The sequence below is a fragment of the Puntigrus tetrazona genome, chromosome 19 (genome assembly GCF_018831695.1).
Source record: "Puntigrus tetrazona isolate hp1 chromosome 19, ASM1883169v1, whole genome shotgun sequence".
NCBI lineage: Eukaryota > Metazoa > Chordata > Actinopteri > Cypriniformes > Cyprinidae > Puntigrus > Puntigrus tetrazona.
In genome coordinates this window covers 957120-977564 of record NC_056717.1, presented here as the reverse complement: position 1 = coordinate 977564, position 20445 = coordinate 957120, and the positions used below count along the sequence as shown (strand labels likewise).

Genomic DNA, 20445 nt, shown 5'->3' with positions numbered 1-20445 from the left:
CATCTTTAGATCACTGCTAGGCTAAGATTATGTGAATTTACACAGATTAAAAAGATCTTCTGAAGTTTTGGAAGTGATTGCATATAACAACTTATTCATTTCTCCCTTTCATCTTCTCTCTCTCTCTCTTAAAATGGCGGGAATCCTGCAACAGGCTCAGGTAAAAATCTCAGGTTTTAAATGATTGATGATGGTGCATGTGATTAACCAATTATTTTTGAATGGTAATTTTTTTATGCTAATTATCCAATTTTGATCTATTATTCATTTCCAAGTTCTTGATGAATGTATGACTTTAAGGTCCAAGGACGTAGGAATGATCTTAAAACTGACAGGACACATTACAAACCTGATTGGCTTGGCTCATAAATAGTATGTAGGTCAAATAATTAAAAGGAAAATGACCACTACCATTGAATGCAACTTTTTACTATTATAATCTTAATGTTTTTCGGTATTATTATCCTAATGTTCAAAAATGTGTTAATTTTAGAGCATTAATTCATAATGAGTAATATATTACCTAAATAAAAAAAATTGTCTTGTGCTCACCAAGGTTGTAAAAATGCAGTAAATATTTTAATATTCTGAAATATTATTACAAATAATTGATTCATAATGTAATGTATTCCATGTTACATCCTTCAGAAATGATTGTTCCAGAGATTTCATGTGAATGATTTTGGTGAAGCATTTCTTATTATTTTAAAAGTAGATTTTAGTTGAAACAGTGAATTAATAAATGCTGTAAATAATTGTTAGTTCATGATAACTAAACAATTTTTAAAATAAAAATAAAAATACTTTAAAGTGCTAACATTTAAAGCTTTTAAAACATAATTATTAACTAAAAAGTTGCCGACCAAGGTGAAACCTGTGTGTTGTCTCTCAGGTGTATGAAGTGGTACCATGTCTGAGCGACTGCAGTCAGTATGTCTGGGTGGCTGAGCCGTGGAGCGTCTGGAAGGTCAGTAATGTTGACCTGAAGGAGAACTGTGGAGAAGGTGTACAGACGAGGAAAGTCAGGTATGACTCTATGTCTCAAACAACAGCATTATTACTGCTAGCCACATTGTTTTGGTGGATGTGTGTATGATAATGCTAACAAAGGTTTTTTGCGTTTTTTTTCATGAAGGTGCATGCAGAACACTGTCGATGGACCTTCAGACCCTGTAGAAGACTATCTCTGTGATCCAGAGGAGATGCCGCTTGGAGCCAGAGAGAGCAAGTTGCCCTGTCCTGGGGACTGCGTTTTGACTGACTGGGGCCCTTGGAGTCGATGCCAATTGGTGAGAAGAAACATTGATCAGGAACAGTTTGAATGTTTTAATCCACCCTCACCCACAATGTTGTGATAGATAATAGACTGATGCAACACTTTTCTCTGCATATGTCTCCTGAAAGTCCAGCCTTTATGTGATAAGTTTAAATGTATTAGCCGATTAGCCAGGATGGAGCCTCTTCCACCTATTTTCTCCTGTAGAGGAGGATTTGAGGCATAGCACATTATTCAGAGCTGCTCAACACCAGTCAACCATTTTGGGTCAGCCGTGCACCAGCGGTCAATAAATGCAAATCAAAAGAAGAAAAGGAGTATGCTGGTTGGCCGCTCAGAGTGGGTTGCGAGTTCACACATGAAATCGTTTGCTATGCCATAAGTGTGTGTGTATAGGCATTATTGAGGAATCTCTCAGGGGGAGGGTTACTCACGTCTGTCTCAGTGTGATTCCCAGGCACGCTGCCACTAAACTGCAAGGGTAGCTAATTGCCATGGATACTGAAAGTATCCCTGCGGTGAAAATGCGGGAAGGCTTAAAACATCTTACACATGACATCAGAGAGGAATTTATTTCCCTCAGAAGGAGATGCCAACGTCTGAAATAACAAGGAAAATGTGAAAGCGAAATTAATCCTCTGCACATATGCTGAATATTTCAAGATGTCCTCTCTTTTGTCCATTTGATTGTTCTTTTGTTGTTCATTGATCATTGTTTGTTCATTAAAAGCTTTGGTTTTTTTGAAGCCATGCAATGTGAATAGTACAAGGCAGAAGACCGCCAGCCCTATACGTCAGCCTGGGGATGAGAAACAGTGTCCTTCAACTACAGAGAAAGAAACGTGCACCTTGAACACCAACTGCTTCCATTACTCCTATAATATCACAGGTAAATATTTCCACTTTTGTTATGTGCTTTGTCATATGTACTATTTATTTACTATATTACTTTTTTTTTTTGCAGTTCGAGGTTTTCATCTTGAATTTTTACATGATAAAAAGAAACGGGTTTATTAGAAATATATATTATTATTTATTTATCCCATCCAGACTGGAGCACATGTCAGCTGAGTGAACGGGCCGTATGCGGGGTTGGATTCAAGACACGCATGCTCGACTGCGTTCGCAGTGATGGCAAGTCTGTGGACCTCAAGTTTTGCGAGGAGGTACTTTTCTGTTAAGAAAACAAGTTTACAAGTGATGCTTCTGTTCTAAATCTAAGTAACTAAATTGACTGTGTTTCTTTTAGCTCGGTCTCGAGAAAAAATGGCAGATGAACGCTTCCTGTGTGGTCGAGTGCCCTGTCAACTGCCAGCTGTCTGATTGGTCGTCCTGGTCTGAATGCTCTCACACCTGCGGTCTAGCTGGTAAGCCAACACTTTGTATTGAAGACCTTGATTTGAAACTGGATTTTTGCCAAAAAAGCCCACAAAAAAATAACAGTTTTTGTGACATTATTAAATTTGCACGGCTTGGTTCATTCACACTCTCAGCAGTCAGTCAGTCTGTTTCAGACAAAATCAAAAGCCTCAGGAGGGTCTTTGGGTCTGGCGGTCCAGAACGTTGGTCTTTGATGTTAGCTAACACGACTGGTTCCTTAAATGGCAGGTTTTAGGGAATTACACTGAGCTCTCTACTGTCTTAGAATTACCAAAGCGTTGGCTAAAACCACAAAAAATTTATGGTGTGAGAACAATTGTGTTATCGCCCAGAAGCAGCAATTGAGAGGAGGATAATGATGTCCTTGAGTGTAATTCCATCTGCTCTGACGATTGATTAGGGGCCCATTATGTTTGTGTGCTTGGGGCCTAAGAGACCACTCTGCTACACAAGGTCTTTGAGAGCCAATGGCCAGCGACTGCTAGAGCAAACCCTGCCGCTATATGAAACCTGTGCTGGTTTAGTTCATTGTGGCATCTTTAATCTGTCCCCAGGCAGCAGGATTCCTACAAAGATACAGAATCAGCATCAAATTTCATACTGACATTTACATTTTTGGGTTTAATTGGCAATCATTTTTATAATAATTTGTTCAAAAAACAAGTTCTTAGTAATGTACTTTTCTATATTCATAGTGATTAATTTCCATTTTAAGGGCCATTTTAAATAAAATTCTCACATGGTATTAGCAACATAAAAAGTGATATATAACATTTTACATAAACATTTTTTAGAGATGCCATGAATTATTAATTAATGAATGAAGACTGACTTTTGATACATTCATGAGGGTCTCATCTATGATATCCTCTATTTTGAATGTGTTTTTCTCCCTTAATTTTTCTGCACATTACTCGCATCTAATTAATTTTTTTTGTCCACAAAGTAACTTTGTTTTGGTAGAATTTTCTTAATAGTTAGTAAGGTAATCATTAAATTTAGTTATCAGAATCAGGGATGGTTATCCATATTGTATTAATATTTGAATATTTAATGTTATTATAGAAATGATTATATCAGGTATATTCCTCATTATAGAGTCTACATATCCAAATTGCTAATAAATAAACGATTAGTGTTGTAAATTATTCAATTATTTTATTGCTAGTCCTTGACCCAACTAGCACCCATGAACATCATGAAATCAGTCATGAAGTTATATATTTTTGTCATCAAAGGAAAACTGAATGCAAAAATCATGCAATGCAAAGTGAATTAAAACCCAGTTGGAAGTGGAGCCATGAGCTAATCGTCCTGCATTGGCTGTCCTGTGACAGACTGGTTATGCAGTTTGCCCTAAACCTGGTGCCTTGGCCACCAGTAGAGACAGGAAGAGATGAAAAGAAAGAGCGAGAGAGAGAACTGAGAGAATGAGCAATCCCTACAGCTAAAAACTCTCAAAAAGGCACACAAGCACTTGTGTATGTACAGCTTTCCCAACTGAACCCAGCATATAAAAAGAGGATGCAAGGCACTGGGAGTTGATTTGGTTTGTGGCTGCTGGAAAGCATGGAGCTTCACAGAGGTTTCTCCTCAGGGATGGTCCATCACGGAAGACTGCGGCGAAGATGAATTACATCTGGTACAACTAGCTTCAGGGCAACGTGTCAGCTGAGGACTGGGCTATGATCATGTTTAACATTACGAAGTGCCTAGCCGTACCCTCCAAGGTTGTGTACATCCAGCTTTTTTCATAATAAAACTAACTGCAAAGAAGTTAGTAACAGACCACTGCCCAGAATCGTGTCTGCTAGGCTTGATGACCTTTTGGCACCACTTTTCAGTGCCAAAACTTGTATTTGCAAACCACCCGACATCCAGTTTAACCAACTCAAAATGTTTGGTTTGATTGCTTCTTAAGCACCAAATCAGCATAATTACAATGATTCCCGAAGCATCACGTGACACTGAAGACAGGAGTAAAAGGCTGCTGAGAATTCAGCTTTGCCATCACAATAATAAATTGCATTTTATAATATATTAAAACAGAAACTGCTTTTTAGACTGTAAAAGTTAGGTTATTACAGTTTGTACTGTATGTTTTGTTCAAATAAATGATGTTACTGATGTTACTGCCCCCAATCCCCTATCCATGAAGAAAGCTGAATATGGACACATTTACAGGAGAAAGAAGACAAGTTCTACGCTAGAAAAGCAGTGTAGATCCTAAATAGTCTGTATTTTTAGGTTTAGTAGTGGTATTTTCATAGAAAATACATAAATATCTTTAAGTGCTCGCTTTGTAGTAATTTTAGTAACATACGTTATGAAGTTTTATGAAGGTTTAGCTATTTAGTTCGTTGTGTTACCACCTGCCTTGCAAAATAATCGTTCTTGTGGGAAAAGGGTGTGGAGTTTTATTGCAAGCTTCCCCTGGGCTCCACTCTTAAACAGCAGGATGCATTCTGCCTGAAAGAGCCTACACTCCATTTCTCTCCATCCTTCTCCTCAGCCCTGCAGAATCGATTTAAGAAAATCAAGAGGGGAGAGATGAATATTCAGAGTGGTTTCAGGGCTTGGAATTAGGCTTGAAAAATGCCTGGCAGATTAAGTTATTCACAGATGGTTGGAACTTTACTACACAGAAAGAAAGACTTTCAGGTCACACATGGTTTTTGACTTTCCATTGGAGGAAGATTGAGTTACCTGGGATTAGAGTGTGCGTGTGTGTAACATGAGATGATTCACTTACTGTAAAAGCCTTTATTTCATTCAAGGAGTCACTTTGCTTGATGTTAAAGCATCATCTTTAGCAAGCATGAGAAAGAACTTGGGAGTTGTGCTTCCAGTATGTAAGTGAATTTGAAATAGCATTTGTCATGTGTTATAGAAAATGTTATTTTTTGACCACAACATACATCAAATACTAAGGGTTTTAAAACTTAAGTAATGTTGCAGTGCAGCATTGTGAAAGATATCTGCATTGTTTCTTGTAGGGAAGCTCTGGAGAAGGAGAATCGTGATCCAGGCCTCTCAGGGAGACGGACGCCCGTGTTCCTCACAGCTGGAACAGTGGAAGCCCTGTCCTGTTAAACCCTGCTACAGCTGGAGGTACAGCGCCTGGTCTCCATGCAAATCTGAGGTGAGTTTGATGATCAATCACTCAGATTGCATTGCATTGAATTGCATTGAATCATACATGGCATTTATAATATTAATGTTAAAAAAGATTTCTCAAATAAATGCTGTTGTTTTTAACTGTCTATTCATCAAAGAATCCTTAACCATCCTAAAACTACAATTGTTTTCAACACTGATAAAAATAAGAAAAAGAAAGTTTACCACACAGCTCTTTAGATGCTCAAATTGGTGTTTCTTTACCTACCTGGTCTCATGGCATAAACGTACCTTGGTATAATCTTTTGTGAAACACAAAATGCGTAGGTTTGTTCGGTAGCTCATGGAGTACAGAGACATACTTGAGAGGTGAGGAGCTCCGGTTGTGAATACAGTGTAACTACAGTTCAACAATTCAGTTCAAATCTGTGCATAAAATGAATTTGAAATGGCACAGTTGCATCAACAAATGTGCTTTTAGTTCAGTTTTGGATTTGTTATTTTTAGGGCTGGATTTGGTGTAGGGAATATTTCCAACATGATAGAGCATTAACTTTTGGCAGCAAATATTTAACGTAATACAAGCACAGCATTATGCACCAATATCAACCTAATAAAAATGTGCCAAGGTTTGTTTATTGAACCTGTGTTTTGGTGCCACTCAGTGGACGTTTCTCTTTGAAACTGTGGTGAAACGTGCAGTGAGGCATGTAAAAACAGTGCAGAGGTACGTATTTTTATGAGACCAGGTTGATCTTTACATTATTGACAACGAACAATGGACTGAAATTTCACAAAATGTAACCATACCTTTATGCATAAGACAGCAGCCTAATTGCATAAAACCCATGTAATGCAATGAACATTTCCAAAAGCAGGTTTCATCTTTCTTGAGGTGCACTTTGCTATAGTAAACCACCATCACTTCATTCCATCTGCAGCAGTGTTTAGGTATATTTAGAATACTCCCCAATCCTCTCCTGCTTTGGCCTTTCCGCAGCATTTGTGCTGTCGTCTTCTTCCTGTCATCAGTCTGGCTTTTTTAGGACCCAACAGGGGGTTTAATTAAAGACAACAGACAGAAGACACAGCCTCTCTCTTCTTCCCTTTATTCCCATCTCTGTCTTTCTCCTCCCCCCCGCTCATACCTCATGCCCCCGTCACAGTGCAGGCTGTGAGAGAATATTGACTCTGGCCTTTGTTCTCGGCTGTCTGTCTCTAAAGTGTCTTCTGACAGCCCTCAGCAGTCTCCAGCAGCATTGCTTCGCTTGTGCCTCATGTTTTTCGAGATTTTCAGCAGCTATGAAAAAATAATGCCGGTAACTGACAGTGCAGAACATGAGAATGGAGAAACAATGCTGAGATTTCTTCCTGCCTCATTTTGTATCACCATGAGAAGTTTTGCTCTTTCGAGGTCTAGAGCTTCAAAGAGGCTATGTAGAGTTCATCCATATTCTCGAACAAAAAGTGCATTTATTTTTACTACAGCTGGTGTCCAGTTGTAGTCATTAATGTCAAAACTCCCTGTTTCCTTAGGGTGCTCGGTGTGGAGAGGGCCTGCGCTTCAGGAACGTGTCCTGCTTTGTGTCTGATGGCTCGGGGAAGGATCCGGGCAGTATGGTGGATGAGGAACTGTGTGGAGACCTGGAGCAGACAGTGGATGGGGAAAAACAGATCATCCTGCAGGAGTCCTGCACTGTGCCCTGCCCAGGTAACAGCTAATGCCACTACTGTGAAGACATGCTGTCGTAAATCCACTACACTGATGTAAATCTCAGGTTCAGCAACTGTCAGAGATATTGTAGAGACATTAATCAAATGGTTAATTGCGTATATGTTTGTTATAATACACACTACAGTTTAAAGGTTTGGGATCATTGATTAAATTTAAGTTCATTTTTGTTATATTTATTTAGCTTATTTATTTTTTCATTCTGCAATGATGCATTAAATTAATCAGAAATAACATTAAAGGCATTTCTAATGCTACAAAAGACTTCTGTTTCGAATAAATGCGGTTCTTTTAAAATTTATATTCTGTTAGATAATCCTGTTAATCTGCACAATAGTTTTCAACATTGATAAAAATAACAACAGATGTTGCAATTATGTCTGAAGGATCATGTGTAATTAAACTACTAAAAATGAATCCTTCCCATAACCGGAATAAATTATATTTTTATTAATATATTACAATAGAAAACAGTTATTTTAAATTGTGATAATATTTCTGTTTTTGCTGTATTTTGACCAAATTAATGCAGCCTTGGTGAACAAACTTTCAAAAACAGTAAAAAACTGACAAACCCCAAAGTTTTGAAGGGTAATGCATGTGTTTTTCTTTTTTTTCTTTTATTTATTATGACAATATAAAATCCAATTATGCAGCAAAAACATATCATGCTTTCTCCCTCCTTCAAAAAATGAAATAAAAATCAAACAGTATACACTAGAGAAAAATCTTGTGTTCCATCAGCACTCTTCCATCAGCACAGCAATCTGTCAGACCTACTTTGGCACATTACAAGGCAGCTTTTATGAGACGCCGTGTGAAATATTCACTGGGATATCACACAGCTATAATTCAACACCCTCATATACCTTGCTGTATTACCTCATACAAGCTGCAGAATTAAAGTTCATGGCTTGTTGTCCATTATATTACTGTAATTTCGCAGGAAATTGATGGAACAAAAAAAAAAATTCAGACTGGCTTTTGAAAGCTTTTTTTTTATTTCAGCAAGTGAGTGACAGATAGTAAGACAACATTTTGACATGTCCTTTGTGGCAGTAGTAGAGGGTCGTGATTGAGGTTTTATAAAGGGACAGTGATAGAACAACACACCAACTCAAGTCAGTGCAGATTTGTGTTGTTGTAGTTCGAGTTACATGATGCTTTGCCCACAGTGTAGTTGTGATTTTTGCCTTTTTTTTTAGAAAGTTGCACAGTTCTTCACTTGCTCTGACCTTTGACCCCATCATTCATTTTTATTCTTGAAGCGTAGCTCCCTGGCACACTTCCCATCAAGAAACCTCCAGCTGTGACCTACCGCTGTGCTCTCTCTGTCTTCCCTTTTTTTTTCCCCCGTTCCGATCTCTTTTTTTTCCACACAAATGTTTCTTAAATGACGCTGATACACCCTTTGTGCATTTGAATATTCATCCCAGTGTTGTGTAACTTCATCAGCTATTCACACACAGACTGGAGTGTACTCTGTGAACTCAGGTGTCACATCTGCCTCTGGCGTTTCGCTGCGCACGTGCTCTGATAATCACGATCATAGGATTAGGGCTTTATGGAGCGACAACTTTATGAATAATTAATACTCTGGGAAATATTCACAAATCAGGACTGCTATTATAACAGGACGGACTGACCTACTTCTGTTAAAAAAAAAAAAAAAAACCCCGAGATCGCACACACACACAAAAAGTCTTAATATCCTTGACAAAGAAAAGAAAAAGAAAGTCTGCAAGTGGAGTTTGTTATTGTTAGACCCTGTAGGTTGAAAAATGCTAAAACTTTTTAATTCTTTAGGGTTAGATCTATTAATGAATCACTAGGCCCACACAGAATATGTGCCTGGAGCTCGTCATAAATCTCTATGGACTTCTGTAGAGTTGAAACTTTGTCACTTGCTAGGTTTATTTGTTTATTAAACATTTTGGTGAGTTTAATTATGCCTTTAGCTACCAGTAACACTGTGAAACTCTCAGCACCGTAATATATAATCTTCCAGCTAAATTCATGTTTGTTGCTGTGATGCAAATGTATAAATAACATTTTTCAAACTACCTTTGCAAATGGCAATATCAGTCATGATTTTCTAAGTGAGGTGTTTATGTATTTGTCAGGTGAGTGTTACCTGACAGACTGGACTGTGTGGAGCCCTTGTCAGCTGAGCTGTATCAGCGGAGACGATCTGGGCTTCGGTTCGGTGCAGGTGCGTTCTCGTGCCGTTCTAGCTCAGGAACCTGAGAACCTTCTCCAGTGTCCAGAACAGGAATGGGAAGCCAGGCCATGTACAGGTGAGCCAAAACTAATAGCATTTAGGGCAGGCATTGCAGTTTCACACTAAAAATTTGTTTCTGAAATCGTAAATTAAATAAACATTACTGGAATATGCTTGCATGAAAGATCTCATGGGCCGTAAAACTTAATTGTTTAAATCTGGGGTAGTTTTAAAAATAGTGAAGTTTAAGGTTTTAAAAATGAGTTTTCATTATCATTATAATTTTCTTTTTATGTATCACTGTTAATACAGTTTTTTGTGTTTTAAGAGGGTCAGTGTTATGAGTACAAATGGAAGACCGGTCCATGGAAAGGCTCATCTCGACAAGTCTGGTGCCAGCGCTCTGATGGATTAAATGTCACAGGTATGTGCCTGAAATTTAATTACATTTAGTTTTATTTACATTTTATTGTATTTAATTAATTAATTCAATTGTATTTAATTTAAGTAATAATATTTTTTATTTTTACATTTTTGGAGGGAATAAAAATGATAGTGCATCCCCATTTGCACAAATTGTACAAGCAGAGATAAGCCACACTGTATCTGTTTTTCGATATTCAGAGAAAAAAAAAACATCACTGTGACAGAAGCGTCAATATTCCCTCCTCAGAGAGTGTTTGATGACAGACTGTGGTTTGAGATAAAGTTGACGTCCTGTGCTGTCATTTCCTGTCAGGAAAGGCTGAAGGGTTCGCTGTCTCCTCTTTTTTGTATATACTTTATGGAAGTAAGCTTTTAATCCATGACAATGTGACACCCACATTTAATCCCATTCACCATTATGCCAGCTGTCCTCTCATGTTAATGTGCCTGTGTGTGTGTATTTCTGCGTCTCTCCTTGTTTTGGTCCAGACATAGAACAGACTCTCTACTGAAGAGCATCGTAAATGCATTGCAATTTGAGATTTCATTGAGCTTTGTACGACATATTTATGCAGCTTGGAATCTGTCCCTATGATTTTCAAATGTTTATTTGTCCTCTATGTCGAGCTGTCCAAACTGACCTCGTTCCAGATGGCACACACGAGTCTGGCCACTTGTGATTGGCAGAACAGGGCAGCAGAACTTCTAAGGCTGTAATCAAAACCTCTACCGCAACCAGGTCCCTGTTGATGCATATTCATGAGTTTTATTAAGGTGTGCAGAAGTATGAATATTCATACAGGCTGCTAATTGGTAAACATGTTACTGCAGATGCTTACAGTTGATAGTGCACCTACTGTATAAAGAAGAAGTCTTTTAACACGTCAATAGCTTTATTTTATTGCTAATGATTTTTTACATACTAAAAGAAAAACCATTTCCAATTTTCCAAATAGCTTACTGATTTACACTTGACACAAATGACAAATCTAGTGCTGGTTGTGGCCTTAACAATTGTCATGGTGTCTTGCGGCTGCAGTCAAGAGTGTTTCCGGCATTAGAGCGCAGTTCTGTTTCACTGCTCTCATTGTTGATTGGATGTATTGATTCATTCCAGCTTAGAGAAAATAACACCCCTGCACTGGCGGCCGGCTGCCCATTTCAGTGCTTTTATAGATCCAGTGGATTCCCACAGGCTGCGATTTGTAGAGAGGAAGATGGAACGTGAGCGAAAGGATGTTGAGATTGTACGCGTAGACGACCCAAGAAGAGGATCATTTTTAATTGTGTTGGCTGACGATAAAACGGGCAGAAATCTCATGGACGGAGTTGACGGAGTAGCCCAAGCCTAAATATCTAGGGACCAGTACATCATACAGACTGAGAATGGGCTAGAAATTACGTACAAATGCCCTAGTAACCCCACAGAACACCTTAGCAACCACCAAGAACACCTTAGCAACCATCCAGAACATCCTAGTAATGCCCTAGAAAACGCTCAGAATGCTTTGAAACAGGGTCCTGCAGCCACAAGGGTCCACAAAGTAGAGGGGAAAAGGGTTCAGAAAATAATTTCATTTCATTTAATGAATACAAGTATTGCATATAATTAATATTTATTATATTCTTAAATTGTACATCTAACCATGAAAGACCATGTCTACTGCATAAGAAAAAAATAAATAAAAATTATACAATACTTTGGTCATTCATACTTCTGACATGAAATCATAATCGTTATAACAATTTGATATACCAAGTCATGATTACGACAACATTTCATCATTTCGATTTTGTCATAATTATGAGAATTACAAGAAGGATCGTGGCAAAAAAAAATGAAAACCCTTGCTTTTTAAAATACTTGAGAAAGTTGTCCATTTTTTTTTCCTCCGGAAAATGTACAAATGTAGTTGAATTTTAATTATTGCCTCATGCCTCGTATCAGTTAACAGAGTAAAGCATGTCTGGCACTCTTAAGCAGTACCAAAGAGAGAGGAAAAGAGGATGAATTTGGGAGAGCAGCAGAGTCTTTGATGCCTCCTGCCTCCAGGACAGTGCCATGGCTAAAAATGGGCATGCGTTTGTGTGACAATGCCATTAAACAATGTTAATACAAAACTTTGAACTCTTTGCCTGCAGGTGGATGCCCGTTGACAAGCGAGCCGGTGTCTGACAGATCATGTGACCCAGTCTGCGACAAACCTCGCTCCTACTGCACCGAGGTTAGTATGTGCGCATGTTTATGTGTGGACGCCTGTTGAGGTGGGATGCTGGGATGCAGCCAGACTGTAAACAGGGCTGCATGGATATTCAATACAGCAGGATTAGACTTCCTCCAGAAGAGAGAGAGATAGTCTTGAAATGTATAATGGGAAATTCTGAAACATGAGAACCGAGATGCACCGGCCGTAATAGCAAGATTTGATATCCTCTTATCAACAGATACCATCTTAATAACCTTAGATGGAAACTATTAAAGCTACTTGATACTCTGATAAAAAAAAATAACAGTGTTAGTCTTATGCATTGGCTTTATCAAGCTCTGTGACCAGTGTGAGAGGATATTAAAACTTTTAGTGCTAGAGATCTGTGCAGGCACAATAAAACACCTTAAGTCATTATCAGTTGAGGATGGAAGCACTGTTTTTGAATGTGTTTATGTTTGCATATGCCTTTTTTCGATTTGTAAAATCCTTTCAAATAAATTAGAACTGCCATTTATTTTATTATACATTTTTTATTTAATTGTATTATCTTTCTTAATTTAAGTTAATTTATGTTCGTTAAAATATTATTAAAATTAGCTTTAAAAAAATCATGTAGCTTGTCAAGAAACTGTGCTCTAATCGCATACACTAGGTACCATGTACTCCACAGTTTAGTATGAATCTCACACTGTTATTTTGTCATGCAACATAGTCCTTTGATAGTCCTTTCCCTTCCACTACGAAAGGAAATCTTTGATTATCGATTGCACGAAGAGTCGCCCCGATAAAGTGCAACATCCAGGTCCTTCAAGTGCACTTTTTCATTTTGGAAGTTTCCATAGAATGCAGAAGTGTGCAAATCATTTGTGACTCAATTTATGCGGGATGCTTTTTCCTCACGGCTAACTGTGATCACATGTCAAATGCTTGGAAACAGTTTATCCACACTCTCCTCTCTATGTATGTATTTTGTTCGTTTGAAGATAATCCTACATGAAATGTAAACATTCACTGAGCTACCATACTTGTCCTGCAGCATACAATCCCCCTCCACTGCATACGAACTGAACGTTATATGCAAGTGAAGATTGTGAGCGTGTCTGACTCGGGTCTCCCGCTGTGTAGTGAATCCCACTACTGTGGGAAGAAGCCGCCTGTATTCATATCAGTTTCTTCTGCTACATCCAGACCTTCTCTGGAGCGCCCTTCTTTATAGATGCAAATGCCCCAGTGAATTCTGGTTTTCCCTTGTTCGCATAGATCTGACAAGGGTTGTGTTTGCGTGCGGGCCGATTATCCTTCCAAGATTGCAGTGGGAATAAGAGACCCCCTCCAGACGGCAGGAACCTGGGGGTTTCTCCACATATATTTGCACACAACCACTGCAGAACATTGATGCTCGTGGAGATCCGAATGTCTCGTCAGTGGAAAAACACGTGCTGGGGATGCATCTTATCAACACCCACGCTCGAACATGCACTCGTAGCCTTCAGGATTCACACTAGCTGCGCGTTTTTCAGAACAAAGAAAGCGCTAGAATAGCACATCCACCACTAAAAGTTTCTTTGAAATCACAGCAAGATGCTGCTGAAATATTTTTAGCATCTAACAGAGCTGTTAGCGGAAAAAAAGAACAACGTGACACTGGTAGAGCGAAAGCTAAGCGATGGTCGCAGGAGACGGAAAGTGAATTCAATTAGCAGCTGTTTAGAGACTGAGGGAATGCCGCAAATAGATAGCTGTGTGTGTTTTTAACAACTGCTATGAGTGATTTTCTGCTTTCGTTTTATTTCACCTAGCCACACTTCAAACGCTTCATACAACTGATACACAAATAGACAATTTAATAAAACTAACGCCCGATATTAGGCCTCTAATATCAAATAAATCAATTATAATTTTGGTCAACATTGATATAGTCATTGATACAGTATATTATGAATCCCTGTTTAAATGGCTCGTCCATTTATGAATAAATTTATTAAAAATATAGATTTTTTAAATGTTATTTTCCGTATTTGAATTCATTTAAAAATGAAATATATTTCTGTGATGGCAAAGCTGCCTTTTCAGCAGCCTTTACCCCAGTCTCCAGTGTCACACGATGCTTATTTGGTGCTATTTGTGCTGCTCAGTATTTTTGTGGAAACAGTGAGACTTTGTTTTTACCCATATACATATAGAAAGTTAAAAAAAAAAATTGCAACATTATATGTGTCACACTTTAGAGCGTCAGTAGGGTCATTTAGGGTGACATGATACATCCACTTACTATTATAATAATTGCATGCAAGTAACCCTAAACCAAACGAATCTTATCCCTAACCATACAGTAACTACATGTAGTTCATTAATATCACTCAGTACTTAAATGTACAATTACACTGAAACAATATGTATGTGTATGTTGATTGCTGTAAAACTGTATCCAATCCATATTTGTAACTGGAGCAATGTCTCCCCCTGCAGGCTGGGGTGTGCGGCTGCGAGGAGGGTTACACTGAGGTGATGACTTCCGATGGAGTGCTGGATCAGTGCACGCTCATCCCGGTGCTTGAGATCCCCACCGCAGGAGACAGCAAGGCCGACGTGAAGACGATCCGAGCCCTCAACCCCACTCAGCCCACCGCCAACCTACCAGGCCGCTCCGGTCGCACCTGGTTCCTCCAGCCCTTCGGACCCGGTGAGTTTCTGACTTAATATAACCTTGGAGACACGTTCACAAGCATTTCAGTTTAAAATCAACACTGATATTTTCACGCTAACTAACTTCTGCTAACTCTCTTTAACCTTTTTTTGTTATAACAAGGCTTTTTGCTTTGCTAAATAAATGTTAGATGGTATACAGTGGGCATCACAAGTATTAGACATAGATGCGTGAGTTAAAAGTGAATAGGTTTATCTGCAATATCGCAGCATTGTAAGCACTCTTGATTTTTCTTTTTTTTGATTGAAATTATAAAACGGTAGCGATTTTGCTCAGGTAAACCCTTTCTGAGGTCAAAGTGATACTGTATATAAAGGTCCGGGTAGTGCGTTCACAACAGGTCGTGTTTTCCGTGTTGTCATGGATCTGAACGGCTGAGGTTCAGCGGTGTGTGTGTGTGTGTGTACTTGTGTTGATGTGTGTGTATCTGCACAGATGGCAAACTGAAGACCTGGGTGTACGGCGTGGCAGCTGGAGCTTTTGTACTGCTAGTGTTCATTGTCTCTATGACTTACTTAGCCTGGTAAGAATATTTGTTACAACAGCGGACTAGATTTTTCGTTCATTGCATTAAGTCTGCTTTATTCTATTCATCTTTTTTAATCATGTATTTATGATAATACATGTACGTTGCTTTCAGCTTGACTGCTTCACTTTTTTTTCCTAATCAATGTTTTTGTCTTGTTTTCCCCTAAAAACAAGTATTAAAACCTTACTTTGATGTAACAAGTCTCATGGAACATGTTAAATATATAATACTGTATATATTTATTAATTTGATACATTTCCTTTTTTTAAGCTTAAACCTCCAAAAATATAGATACAAAAATGTAAAATGCATTCTCGAAAAGATGTGCTGACAACGATTTTTACACATTTCCTATAAGACAAGACAAAAATACAGATTAAGACTTTTTTTCTTTCCTTTTCCATTTATCTCACTTCTCATTTGTCTCCCCAACCCCTTCATATCTATCAGTTTTTGTATGCTGGCCCGGCGCTCTCCTCCGAGCCCGGACCCTTCCATTACCTCTGTGGTTTGGGTCGGACCCAACGACCAAGAGCTGATATATACCTGCCCTGACTGTCAGCGCATTGAGACTCAGTTCAACTAGAACTATCAGCTCAGTCCCTTCCCTCATGGCCTTGCCCTGTGGCCAATCATGTCCATCACCTATGCCTTCTCACAGTCACATGTGCCTTTCTGACCAATCACATGGAGCTGTTTGGTGGAGGTGAGCAGGAAGACCTACTGGAGTTTAGTAGTCTAGCTTTATACACACTGCTAAAAGAGAACCTCTTAAAGGGATAGTTCACCCAAAATCTTAAATTGTGTCATTTGCTCTTACATTATCCTATGTTATCCCAAACCTGTATGAGTTTACTTCTTATGTTGAACGTAAAAGAAGATATTTTGAAGAATGCTGGCGAACAAACAGCCGACGGTCCCCATTGACGTCCATAGTATGTCTATTCCAATTAAAAATATACTTTTCTGTGCTCAGTATAAGAAGGAAGCTCGTACAGGTTTGAAACAACATGAGGGTGAGTAAATGATAGCTAAAACAATGTTTGAATATACAGGCAAATATTATAGCCCTTTACTTTACCAACATTGCCCCCTTGTGGTCGGGTCTAACATATCCATCATCACCACTCTCATCTTCAATGAGCACCCATAATTTCTCTTTGATGCAAAATACGTATGTACTCCTTTATGTTATTAATTTATTTAAAAGTTATTGTGACAATAGCTGACTTTTGAGCTAATATAAGGCTTAGAGGACGTTGTATTCACATGTGTCCCTATCTCTGTGTCATAGTACTCGCTAAGGTAAGTTTGGTTTGTAGAGTTTAGTGGGCTGAAGCGTGCTGCTGGCTACTTCCTGTTCCCTCCACTACTAAAGCTATGCTTCCTGTAAAAGTTAGCATGGCAGCTGATTACTAATCCTAATAATTAATAATCACTGCTAATCTGTCTTCATGCCTCATCTAATGAATCCCTAGTTAAATATTGAATTAAATGTTGCTAAAATAATACGCCGCACGCTTAAATGGCAAATGTGCAGTGTGTTTAAAATAAATGTTTAATTGAGCATTAAAGGTATGTAGGTATGTATTAAAGGTAGGAAATGTAAATAAATATTTAAATAAACTAAAAAAAAAAAGATTACAAATAATAAAATGATCAAATTAATACATATATATATATATATATATATATATATATATATATATATATATATATAGTGGTAAAAGCTATGTTAGATTCATCTGTTGCATGATAAGAAAAAAGTCCTTTGCTAATGCATGGCAATCAGCAGCAGTGCATGGACATCTAACAACAAAGTAAAACATTTCAATATAGCAAAATGATAAAACACAAATAAACGGATGCAATAGATAACAGATTTAATGTGCTATTAGATGCACAGTAATATAAGGTCAGATGCAGGCAGACAAGCTTGCTATCTTATTGCATCTGTTGAAATAAAATGCAGTCGCTTTGTAATAACAGCTATTATTTTTCCCTACAGCAAAAAGCCAAAGAAGCCCCAGAGAAGACAGATGAACAACAGACTCAAGCCTCTGACGCTGGCTTACGACGGCGACGCTGACATGTAGCCTAACCACGTTCGCTTCGTACTACAAATACTCGCCTCCTTTCACAGTCGGCCATCGGTACAAGCCTCAAACAAGGAGACTCACGCAAACTCACCGACTGCTTTTTATATAAGACGCTACCGGAACCTCAGAGAGAGACTCGATCCGTGTTTATATAACGTTACTCCCCCCCCCCCTTCCTTTTTTTACGTTCAAGTTTTTTGACTTTATTTCACGAGAGCCTTCATAAACTCTTCAGAAATCTTCTTCAGGGAGTCTGCCTTCACCTCTCTGCCATTGACATCTTTCTGTAACATAGACTTCAGTCTTTTCGGGAGGAAAGTTGCAGGACCTTTCTGAAATTGGGACTTTTTTTTGGTTTTGTTTTTTTTGCTGAGAAAGCACAAAATATGCCCGTCTCTTTCTGTCTAGCCGCGCTTCTTGTCAGCCCCTGCAGTCATTACATTGTCTGTGGCCGTCGGGAAGCCGCATGTTCAGACAAATAAATACACAATAGCATTTTCAGCCCCGAAACGCTCAATATTGTGTGATCGGAAGGATAAAAGACTGCAGATCGAATGGGCTCACTAGCGCCCCCTTATAGAAACTCTGGCCTGCCTTTCCCCTTTTCTGTATCCAGGCTCCATTTTGCACTATATTAGTGCAGCATGAACATTTACTTATAGCATTGCCATAGAAAACTGCCTCTCGCGAACAAGATGATGTACAGTCTTGTGCTAGACACGTTTCTTAAAAAAAAAAACAAACAAAAAAAGAGCGAGAGAGAACAAAAGTAGCCCTTTTTCTTCTGATGGAACTCACTGGTGTTTGTTTATGCATACTTGTTTACTGGTTACCTCCTGTTTGTGATAAAGGGGCCGTTGAAAAGATTTTTGTGGACTCCACAAACCCCTCCGTTGTATGTACAGTTGCAATCAGCCATGTGTTTGCTTTCTTTGCCTGATTGACTCGTGTATGATTCAGTGGTTCTTTTCACCTTAGAGACCCAGGTCGGCGAAGTTTTCCGCGTTTCAGTCTTTCGTCTCTGATTCCAAGGGCTCTGTGTTCATAATTCGAGCGCTTTTAACGGCATGACGTTTGATTCACTGACCCCGTTTGAAGTTCATACAGCTTGACCGTCTAACACAGTAACAGCACGCAGTTCACGTCAGCTAGATTCGGAAAGTACTCTGATGTTGAAAGATTGCTTTTGGAAACATTTCGCATTATCACCTATTACGGGCCTGATTTGAGGTTGAACAAACTTGAGCTCGTTCATCACAGGATGAAGAAATGCTGTGGTTTGCATTACGAGGCATTACGTAAGGGATCGTGACAGGGAGATTTCTAATACAGAAGACTATTATACAAAAAAAAAAAAAAAAATCAGCAACAACTAACTTGAAATGAAATAATGCAGAGACTAAAATCGAACCCTTTATGACATATTATAATTTTATCTATTTAAATGATTCTGTTAAATCGCTTCATAATTCTTGGTTCTAGGACGTTTTAGGTATTTTAACTGAAAAATTTGATAGGAATGTTTCAATATGCATCAGTCCCTTTTCTGCGCCCCCTTATGGTCGGGTATAAAATAACCGTATCGTTATCATCATCATGAATGAACATTTAAATTTTTTAAAGTGGTAAAGTTAAACTGAATTTAAAAAAAAAAAAAAAGTTATATGGAAACACAAAAATGACAAGCACATACCAAAATTACTAAAACTGAAATGAAAAAGGACCAATCCTAATTCAAAAATATCACGAATGAAATGAAAAACACTAAAATCACGCCGGTGAAAATGGCCAGCTTTGCTGTACACTGCCCTGCTTATTACACGGTTATTTGGCAAATACAAATTGACATAAAAAATGTATTTAAATTAAACAAAAAATTATTACTTTACTTTTATATTATTGCGAAGCTAACTCTAAAAAAGTTGGTTACAAAATAATGAAAGATCCCCCAACATTCCAGTAATCAATTTAAACCGAAGTCATTTATTGTGATGCATTGGCTGAGGCACTAGATGGAGCCAGGTGCATCTGACTTGAAAGTAATGGCAGTCGGATGTAGTGACCGGACTTCCTTATTCCAGAAAGCCGTGTAATAAATTTTGTAATGTTCACTTTTCAAAGGAATTTTTCTTTCGTTCTACTGTTATCATTTATATTATTAGTGTTTTTAAATTATTATTATTATTTATTTTACAAGGGTGCGAGTTGTCACCATGCCATGAACCTGCGTAATGACACGCCAACAGAATTAATATCAATCAGATAAGACTGAAATAGCCATCAGTGTCACCGACCTTCTAAAAAAAATGGGTAGAAAAGCACAAATAAGTAGGTTAGGGCCACTTTTTCCAAAAACCATATCTACAGTGAATGAAATATGGGCGCTATTGATCTCTAAAGGCATATCATTGAATTTGTTTTCAGATGCGACGGGTGAAAGGAATGTTTACTTGTGTTAATACTTGTTTTGTTAATTTGTAAATACATGAATGATCTTTTATTTAATGATTTCTTTATTATATATAAATTAGCTCATTTCTTTTTTTTCTACACAAAGTGTTTAGTATAAACCTCTCCGAGTGTGTCTGACGGTGTGTGTGTGTGTGTGTGTGTGTGTGTGTGTGTGTGTGTGTGAGAGAGAGAGTCTGTTGTTACTGATCTTCGCTGGGGCGAACCAAGTTACTGTGTGAAATGTTGCTTTCTTCTTTTCCTACAGGTTGTTTATATGTGTCTGATGAATTGCTGATA

General features: G+C 38.2%; 1 protein-coding gene across 1 annotated transcript in view; it reads left to right on the top strand.

The window, feature by feature from the left end:
* The window catches only part of LOC122323800 (thrombospondin type-1 domain-containing protein 7A-like), a 34206-nt gene extending 16084 nt beyond the window's left edge, over positions 1 to 18122 (top strand). The window contains 14 exon segments of the mRNA XM_043217894.1: positions 155 to 160; positions 893 to 1026; positions 1136 to 1289; positions 2024 to 2165; positions 2327 to 2442; positions 2526 to 2643; positions 5653 to 5798; positions 7310 to 7484; positions 9629 to 9802; positions 10055 to 10150; positions 12295 to 12377; positions 14832 to 15045; positions 15505 to 15592; positions 17607 to 18122. Coding sequence (XP_043073829.1) covers positions 155 to 160; positions 893 to 1026; positions 1136 to 1289; positions 2024 to 2165; positions 2327 to 2442; positions 2526 to 2643; positions 5653 to 5798; positions 7310 to 7484; positions 9629 to 9802; positions 10055 to 10150; positions 12295 to 12377; positions 14832 to 15045; positions 15505 to 15592; positions 17607 to 17694 — 1734 coding nt within the window. The 3' untranslated portion in view covers positions 17695 to 18122.
* The last annotated feature ends 2323 nt before the right edge of the window (positions 18123 to 20445 follow it).